At 37.6% G+C, this 10,249-nt stretch overlaps 1 protein-coding gene across 1 annotated transcript in view; it reads right to left on the reverse strand.

Annotated features, from left to right (window-relative positions):
- Positions 1-7,431: 7,431 nt before the first annotated feature.
- NUDT19 (nudix (nucleoside diphosphate linked moiety X)-type motif 19) overlaps positions 7,432-10,249 on the reverse strand; it is a gene marked incomplete at its 5' end in the record, with an annotated part of 4,092 nt that continues 1,274 nt past the window's right edge. Inside the window, 2 exons of the mRNA XM_008572747.1 lie at positions 7,432-7,823; positions 8,823-9,030. Coding sequence (XP_008570969.1) covers positions 7,618-7,823; positions 8,823-9,030 — 414 coding nt within the window. The remainder of the gene's footprint in view (positions 7,824-8,822; positions 9,031-10,249) is intronic.

The following is a 10,249-nucleotide window of genomic DNA, read 5'->3' on the forward strand; positions in this document are numbered from 1 at the left end:
GGGAAAAAAAAAAAAAAAAAAAAAAAAAAAAAAAGTTAAGCCATGGCCAAGCAGGCTGTAAGACTTATTCAGGAGTGCAGGAAGGTTTAATAGGGGCCAGTCACAAATATGGCCAGGTCATGGCACAGTGAGCAACCAAACGCTGTTTCTTTCTTTTTTTTTTTTTTAAAGATGACCGGTAAGGGGATCTTAACCCTTGACTTTATGTTCTCAGCACCACGCTCACCCAGTGAGCTAACCGGCCATCCATATATGGGATCCGAACCCGGGGCCTTAGTGTTATCAGCACCACAGTCTCCTGAGTGAGCCACGGGCTGGCCCCAAAAGCTGTTTCTAAAGCTGCCATGAGCAGACTGGCTCTTCCAGGAACCACGGGGTGACCAGATGCTATTAGGAAATTAATGTCTCTCCTTTCATGAGAATGATATTCTGGTTCTGTAAGAGACCTGAATAGAGAGTGCTCTGTTTTTTTTTTTTGCTCCCCACCCCCAGAAAACAGAGAAAGGAAGAGAAGGCAAAGCATTAGGAATGGCAGGAGGGATAGCTCCAGTCCGTGGCTCACTTGGGAGAGCGTGATGCTGACAACACCAAGTCAAGGGTTAAGATCCCCTTACCGGTCATCTTAAAAAAAAAAAAAAAAAAAAAAAGGAATGGCAGGAGGGGGAGTCTGAGATAGCAGGACCTCCAGTCATGCTCAGACTGGTCTCTCCTGTCTATGTGCCACTTGCAAGGGTGGAAGTAGGGAAGGGTAGAGAGGAGCTGGTCTAAGTTTTCCAGAACTGGCAAAATTCTTGGGAATGGGCACCAGAAGGACAATCTCCCTTTCCTAACTCTCAGATCCCTCTTGCCCCAAATGTAGTTCAGATGATCTCACCTTGGAGTCCTCATTCTAAAAAGCAGTCTGCACATGTCCAGTTTAAAAATATTCTCATCATTTTTACAAAAAAGGGATGAAAACCAAATTTGGCCTAAAGGCTGGTTGAACATTTTGTCAGCTGTTTTTTTTTTTTTTTTAAATAACTTTTTAAGTTTTTATTTCTTATATATCTTATATCAATTGAGAGGAAGTGGACATTGTTAAGTATGGCACTCAACCCCAGAATAGAAGCCTGGTACCTGACCAGTGTTTTCCCCAGACACTTCAGTTATCTTCCAGGGACCGAGTCTGTCCATCAGAGAGAGCCTTGTTCATGGTTCCCACTAATATCATACATTCATCAGATTATTCTTATGTTTCAATGTATTTTCATAACTCAGTGTTATTAGCTGCAAGAAGATTCTCCTATCTTCATTTTGAACTATACACTATCAAAGCAAAATTAACCTTCGTCTCATATATTGCTTTAAATGTTGAATTCTACTTCATCTGATTAATACTCTTTAAGCTCTTCCTGTTTTTGTTTCCGTCTTTTTATTTTTAGCCTTCCCGCAGAATTGTTTTTAGACAACTTATAATTAGGTTTTAAAACGCTTAATCTGAGATTCTTTATCTAGTAATAAATTTAACCCATTTTGTGTATGGTCATGATTAATACCTATTTCTACTTCAATCATCTTATTCTAAGCTCTCAGCTTTTTGTGCTTGGTTGCTATTTCCAATGTTTTCTACTTTCTGCATTAGGAATTATGCTTTTTAGAGTATTTTTTGTTGTTGTTTTGCAGCTGGCTTGTATAGGGATGGAACCCTGGATCTTGGTGATATCAGCACCACACTCTAACCAAGCTAACCTACCAGCCCTGTTTTAGAGCGATCTGAAAAGTGGCTATTCTATTAGCTAACTTTTCCACTTAAAAACACTTCAACGGGTATTTCTCTTTTATCACAAAACTGCAGCTATGTATTCCCTCCTCTCATGTTCTTTTCTATTCCTCCCATAGCCACTCCTGTTTATGACAACATAATCTGGGATTACTGAACCAAATTATTTTTATTAAAAAGGTGTTTTATTATCTTTTACTATGTTAAAATATGAATTATTTTTAACATTCGCTGTGCTTTTTTAGCCATGTGTAATTACTCAGATTGACTCCTATATTTAAGTGATTTTCATACTCACCATTAAGATTTCTACCATGCACTTCTACTTCAAAAATGTCTATTTTGATTTATCTTTCAGTCATCTAGTGTCAGTGAATTTTTTCAGAGGGTGGAATCTTCAGAGCCCATTTACCAATGAGATTTCTGTGGCTTTCACATGTGGTTGATATAGAATCATTGAGCACACACATCCTCTTCCCCTCAACATATTATATATGCTGTCCATTGTATCCCATTACTCTGTGACACACAGAGGCCTGATTTTGTAACTCTAATTTTTTTCTTCCTGAAAATCTGTAGTATTCCATATCTTTGAAATTCAAAATGTTATCCAAGTATTGGATAATTTTCATTAATTTTGCTTTGACCATGACATCTGAACATCAGTATCTTTCTTCAGCTCAAGAAAACTTAATTATCTTCTCTAAGTAATGTGTCTCTTCCATTTGTTCTGGAATTTTCTTTTCAACGTGCCAATAATCCACATATTAGATGTCATCCTCTGTCTTTAATGCCTCTTTTACTGAGGTTACAGTAACAGAGAGGCCCAAGAATAAAAACTGTTCAGAGATCCAGGATTGTCTCAAGGTAATAGTAAGTGCAAAAAGTTCTGAGGTAGGAAAGAGCAGAGCAGTCGAGGAACAGAAAGAACTTTCTGTTGGTAGAGTAAACAGAGAGGGGTGCATGGTAAGATGAAAGAAAGGCAGGGCTTTGTAAGACATGGTAAATTTAGATTATAAGAATGAAAAGCCATTGAGTTTTACTGAGGGCAGTGACAGGACATGACTTACCTTTCAACTTCAAGATCACTTTTCCAGCTCAATGTGAGAATGCATTGTGAAAGGAAGAAAAGAAATAGACCAGCTGCAAGTCTGTTATAGCTGCCTAGGTAAGAGAAACTGTGGCATAGACTAAGTTGATAGCAGTACAGAGGTCAGAAGATAGAATTCAAGATATACATGGGTGGCTAGCCACCAAAACCAAATAAAAATAAAAAAAGGCAAGATATATGTGGGTAAGAATGTATGATAAAATTAAAATTCACCTTAATTTGAGTACCTTTGTAACTGGTTTAAAGTAAAAGTAAAATTAAAATGATTTAAGGCAAAAAAAAAAAGAGAGAGAGAGAGAGGAAGTAGGAAATATATCACCCATTATTTGATAAGAAAAAACATAAACGTTACTTTTTTCTTTTTTCTTTTTCCTTTAATGGACACCATTATGTTTAATGGTCGATATGTTCACTACATCTTTTCAAAATACAAGAAAGTAAATAAATACTTTAACAAAATTAAAGAAACCTGAAAGTTCTGCTTAGCGCAAGTATTTCTTAAATTTTACTTAAATACATTTAAAAAATAAATGTCAACTAACAATGTCTTTTAAATACCTAGGTATTTTAATATCTCAGAGCAGCATTCTAGTTACAGTACTTGAGTTTTAAAACATCCTTCATTTACTTGTAATTTCTTCCCTCTGGCCTTCTAATTTCCTTTAAGCTGAAGTTTCTCCTGTGTGGTCTTAGTCTGAGGTAAGTTTATTAGTACTTTCACTCAAATCTCTTATCATAATTAGCTTATACAATAGTCAAGAGAAATACTGAATATTAAAGTATGCTTAGCTTAACACAGACATGGCACCTACCACAGAGCTAATTGTTATTAACTAATAACCCAAATGTAAATGTCTTGAGTTTTATGCAGCATAAACATCAGCATCAATTCTACAATGAGGTATGAGATGTTATTTTACTCATCTAGATGTCTAAATATACAGAATAGTGATTTCCCAGACTTTTCAATATATTCTTTATCTATTCCTCCTGTAGAAAATAAGTTAGGGAACAAGCTAAATTGTTTTAACAAAGAGATCCAAAAACATAATGGCTTGGGCTGGCCCGTGGCTCACTCGGTAGAGCGTGGTGCTGACAACACCAAGGCCCCGGGTTCGGATCCCATATAGGGATGGCCGGTTCGCTCACTGGCTGAGCGTGGTGCTGACAACACCAAGTCAAGGGTTAAGATCCCCTTACCGGTCATCTTTTAAAAAAAAAAAAAAGACAAAAACATAATGGCTTAAATAAAATAGCAGTGTATTTTCTTTCATGTCACAAGCAAGAGGTGAGCAGTCCAGAGCACCTATGCACTAATACAGGGCTTCTGTCTCTGGGTCCAGAGCAGCTGCTCCATTTCCAGCCAGTAAGAAGGGAAAAGAGAAAGTGGAGGGCAAGCAATTTCCTCCTTGAAGGGTGTGACCTGGAGGTCACTTGCCTCACTCAAGGAAAGAAAAGGGTCTGAGAACAAGGATTGAGGGACTTTAACATCTAAAGGTTAGAGGAAAAGAAACTAACAAGACAGAGTACAGCTGGCTGGTTAGCTCAGTTGGTTACAGCATGGTGCTGGTAACAACAGGGACCAGGGTTTAATCCCTGTACTGGCCAGCTGCAAAAAAAAAAAAAAAAAAAAAAAAAAAAGAGTAGTGGCTAAGGGAGGGGAAGCAAGGAGGAGTGGAAAACTGTCCAAAGTTGAGGTTGAAAAAAATAAAGATTTGAGGAGAGAGGAAAGAGTATGAAATAACTACATATGCCCAAATATGATAGGATGGCCTCACCCCCGTTGTTAGAGAGTGAACAAAACTAACACCATTTTGTACCCTGCCTGTCATGTTGACTCCTGTGTAACCTCACTGACTAGTTAGTTACACCTTAACCCTTAACCTTGGGTCAAGCTGTAAAAGAAACACAAGTTTCAGGGAGTGAATGATTTACTACGGCAGGTGGCATCAGTGGTCTGAGCACTAAACTCACAAGACAACACCTCTCATGGAGCACAAAACACCTGGTGAATGTTATTACCTTGTTTTTCTGTCTCCTTGAAGTTACTCTTAGTTAACTGGGGCTTTTGCTATATAAACATTGTCTAGCCTGCAGAGAGAGAGCTCTCATCTGCTGATGTCTTATTCTTCACTGCATCCAGCTTTCCTATCTGTAAGTCACCCAATTAATAAATATCTCTGATTATCAAATGGACCTGTCTGCTTCCTTCTTTGGTCTCAAAATACCTTCTCAATTTGAAGGACATCTTACTTTAATCCCCTCCTCGCATACCCACACACTATCCCTCAGAAGAGAGGGAGTCATCTTATACTTGAGTCCTCATTACATCTCCCATATTATAGGTTACTCTGAACTGTCTTATTAACAGAGAACTGTGTGGCATGGAGTAGGGATACAGTATGGAAGGTGACTAAGAGGAGGGATAGGGACAAGTAGTCACCTTTCTGCTTCTATCTGGAGCCCAGGTAGTTTGAATACATTAGGTAAGAAGGACCATATTATAAATGCCATATATACTATTTGGGTTATAAAACAACATAATTTTGGGCCGCCCCGTGGCGCACTTGGGAGAGTGCGGCGCTGGGAGCGCAGCGACGCTCCCGCCGCGGTTCGGATCCTACATAGGACTGGCCGGTGTGCTCACTGGCTGAGCGTGGTGTGGGCGACACCACACCAAGGGTTGCAATCCCCTTAGCGGTCACGAAAAAGACAAAAAAATAAAATAAAATAAAAAATAAAACAACATAATTTTTTTTTTTTTTTTTTTTTTAAAGATGACCGGTAAGGGGATCTTAACCCTTGACTAAATAAAACAACATAATTTTTCAGCTCATGAAGGCAGCTCTAACATTTTGGGCTGAGGGGGAAGGGTATCACTACAGGTAGGAAGTCATGTGACAGTCTCACAAAAAGAATTACTGGAAGGACAGTTGGCTAGAGCACAGTGTTGATAACACCAAGGAAGGATCTCCCTACCTGTCAGTCACCAAAAACAAAGACAGAAGAATTACTAGAAGGAGATAAGGTACATTCAGATGAAAAACAACAAAACTATATATTTTCTATGAAGAAAAATCAGTCACATTACTTTATTACTACATTTCCTAAAATCACCAAGTGAGCCATAGTAACTCCAGCGAAAAGGGCACACACAGGGCTAGGATTCAGATTCTACTCTTGGCTATGGCACTAATTGGCTGTGTGTATCTGTTTCTGTTTTCTCACTGGCAAAATCATGGTGTTCACTGAGGTCCCTTTCCAACTGTAACTGTCTAGTATCCTGTAAGAATGAAAAAACATTATGCCCAAGGCCAAAAGTCAGTAAGGAGAATTTTTGTATATTCAGAGGCCAAATAGAATGATAACAGTATCTATGGTTCTCAAAATTTATATACTGAAACCATTTACTGAAGAAAAAAAAAAAAAGGTTTTACTTTAGATCAGGGTTTCTCACCCTTGGCCAGATAACTCTTTGTTGTGGGCAGCTATCCTGTGCATTGGAGGCTAGTTAACTGTATCCCTGGGCTCTTTCTAGATCGTAGTTGTATACCCCCTCAATTGTGACAATGAAAAATATTTACAGACATGGCCAAATATCCCCTGATGGCAAAATGCCTGGGTTGAGAACCACTGCTCTTGATATATTCCTCTAATCAGGATTAAATAATATGTATAAACTTTATCATTGCCTTTATTTTATAGGCAGGAAAACAAAGACATTTAATGAAAAACAAAATCCATGTACAATGCAAAATATAGTCAAAGATCTTGAAACAGAACTGATATCTTAACTATTATTTCTCTTCTTTAATCAATAAACATTATCCCTCCATAAAGGAGGTGAAAAAAATTACCCATGTTAATCATACTGAAAATAAACATCATTTAATTAAACACTAGAACTCTCTAATCTTTTGTATTCATTAACTAGCTCTCCGGAGTAAAAACAATGATGGCTTTTGTTATGACTTCATATTTCTTTAAAATATTAACTAAAATGGGTTTCCAGTTTGGAAAACACAGTAACTAATGCCAATTGGTATAAAACAGAGTTGCATTTTGATCATCAAGCTAAAGACATAGCAAGAAAACAGTGACATTATCACTTGAAGGTTGTCTCAGTCTACTGTTCACCACATAATCAGACACCATAAATCAATTCCAGCAGGAAGTCAAAGATATTCATGGATCAACCTCCAAAGCAAACCAAGGAAAGTGCTAACACTGGACAGTGAGAACAATGGCATTGCTGTGCTTTTTAGTGGCAGTAGAACATTTTATTTAAACTTTTGAGATAATAAAACTGTATAGAACTGGGAACCCTTGTAAAATTTTTGTTTTGGTAACATGATACACTTTATAAACTTTATACTTGTGGCATACAGTAAGTTTTAAAAAATAAAATAAGCAAGAGAAATCCATAATACACTTGAAATAAGAAAAAAAAAAAAAGGGCCGGCCTGGTGGCGCACTGGAGAGTTCGCCGCTTGGGGGTGTGGCAGCGCTCCCGCCGAGGGTTTGGATCCCGTTGCCGGTCCCCGGTGCGGGCGTGACACTGAGGGTTACGATCCCATTACCGGTCAGTAAAAAAGACAAAAAGGAAAAAAAAAAAAAAAAGAAATAAGAAACACTGCGTTATAACTTTTACAGGCACAGAGTTCCTTAAGTTTTAAGCAAGTTTAGTCAACTCTCATCACTCATTAAGTGTTCAAGTAGGCCAGCTTACAAACAAACAAGCGGCATCCTACAAGTGACTCTTACTTAACACATAATTCTTAGGATAAACGTGTTTATATTTTGACTGAACAGTCACATGGATATTATAAAGATGGCGATCGTGTATCACTATTCGGTGAAATTTCTTGCCTTCCTTCATGATTTCTTCAATCTTTTTTTCAGTAGACAAAAGATTTTCTAAAAGGTCTGAATCTTCTAAGTACATCTCATCTCCTGAAAAATAAAATTTTAATTCCATAAATTATTATTTTATAAATCATTCCAATATATTAGTGACATATAAAACAGTATTTATTTTTATCTATTTCATGTGTTTGGAACTGAAATGGTTGTTAACCCTAATTTGATGAGCTTATTTCAATTTCTTTCTTGTGTTTTATTTAAAAAAAATTTTTTTTGAAAGTTGGTCAGTACAGGGATCTGAACCCTTGACCTTGGTGTTATAACATAGCACTTTAACCAACTGAGCCAACCAGCCAGCACTTTTTTCTTGTGTTTTTAATATTCCCCTCCCACATCCCCCAGCCAAGAATTTTCTTTGGGCACATAGACATCTACGACTGGTAAGTTTTCATTGCAAACTATAACTTTTATCCTAGCTCATGACTCCCTTTATTCTATTTGATATTGATATTAATATTGGCCTTGACATTCATATACTTTTGGTGTTTCAGTGTGGGCTATTCTAATCATCTTAAGGTTAATTTAGAGAAATTACCATTTACATCAAAATTCCTAAATTGTCCCCCTGTACATTAAGTAGCAAAAGTTATCAGTATTCTCAGGAACTGAGCAGGTAGCCACAAAGTAAGACAAGTCACAAAGCCCCACTCTTAAACTGCCAATAAGGCTCCATCCTGTGTTCACTCAATAACAAGCGACCATCAACAAATCCCTAATTCAAATAAGTTCTCACAATTCAAAGTTAATATGTAGAAAAGTGAGATGATGTTTGGGAAAGAACATTTTCAATGTCTAGGAAATATATTTATATAAATATATATGTGTACATGTGTGTATGTTATATTGTTCAGAATTTCTGATTATAATAAATACCACGGATATTTTATAAACTTTGACATTATTTAATTAATATCATGTAGCCTATAAAACATAAACTGTAATTCATGTCTCCATGTTGGAAAATACTGCCATACAGCTACTGCACTGAATGTGAATACTAACAAAAGTATTGATGCTTCACCGATTTACCTGGCAAAAGCTGGACCATCCCATCAGCAGTTAATAAACTGATTGGCATCCATCTTTCCAGCCCTTCTAGTGCACGATCCAAACAAAATTTGTGCAATTCAGAGAGAGAGGCAAAGAGTTCAAGTCTCCTTATTTCATAGAACTGTGGAGGTGCCAACCAAATTTCTTTTGATATGAAACTTTCAGTTGCCTCTGATGGAGATGCCCACTGTGGAAGACAAAGGTAGGATTTCCTAAGGTTTACACCATAGACAATGTAAGATTTGAGACTGTTAGATCAGTACCTAAGATCTAATTGAAGATGTAAAAGGAATCCATTTATGTGTCTTGCTAGATCCCTCTGAGACATGAAAAGTTTCAGTGAAGAAAGCTGGCTTGATCCTCTTACGAAGTTGATTATTGGGACATTGGTCCTCAGAACTAACAAACAAACCAGGACAGATCACCACATCTTGATCTGGGAGAGTAGTTCAGCATAAAAGGCAGGTGATGGTGAGAGGGCAAGATGGTTCTGGTCACTTCCATAGGAAGGAAGCCTCTGAAGGGTAAATTCATGAGAGTAGACTGAGATTTTGGTGCCCATTCATTCCTTCCATTAAAGGGTACCTTGGCTAGGCTCAGGATATACTGAGGGACACAACAAAGCTCTTAGGCTCTACAGGGCCTTTAGCAAACAAAATGCAGTGTGATGTGTGCCACATGTTACAATGGGGATGAAGGATCAGGAGCGATAGGAGCTTTCAGAAAGGTCAAGAGGCATGACTCAGCCTACAAGATGAAGAGTTAAATGACAGGCATGAACCCACCTAATCCATGCTCTCCTAAGTGAGCCAACCGGCCATCCCTATATAAGATCCGAACACGCGGCCTTGCTGTTATCAGCACCGCACTCTAGCAACATACTTTAAATATAAGAAACAGATAGCTTAAAAGTAAAGGATGGAAAAATATGCTAAAGCTAACAGAAAGAAAGCTAGATATCAATATCAAACAGGGTAAACTTCAGATTTCAGAACAAAGAATATACCAGGCATAAGAAAGGCTATTTCATAATAATCGAGTCAATTCATTAGGTTTTAACAGTTCTAAATGTTTATGCAGTACTTTATAGGGAGCTTCAAAATACATGAAGCAAAATCTGATAGAACCGAAGGGAGAAAAGGACTAATTCAAAATTATTAGTTGATGATTTCGCCATCCCTCTCAGATTTGACAGAACAAGTAAATGATATGGAAGACCTGAAAGACGCTACGATCCAATTCAAACTAATTGGCATTTTTACAAACACTCCCTCAAACATCAGAATACATATATTTTTCATGTGCAAAGAGAATATTCACCAAGATAATCCATATCCGTGGCCATAAAGCAAGTCTGTCCATTTAAAAAGACTAAAAAAAGGGGGCCGGCCCGTGGCTCACTCGGG

This window comes from Galeopterus variegatus, unplaced genomic scaffold (genome assembly GCF_000696425.1).
Source record: "Galeopterus variegatus unplaced genomic scaffold, G_variegatus-3.0.2 Scaffold829, whole genome shotgun sequence".
Classification (NCBI taxonomy): domain Eukaryota; kingdom Metazoa; phylum Chordata; class Mammalia; order Dermoptera; family Cynocephalidae; genus Galeopterus; species Galeopterus variegatus.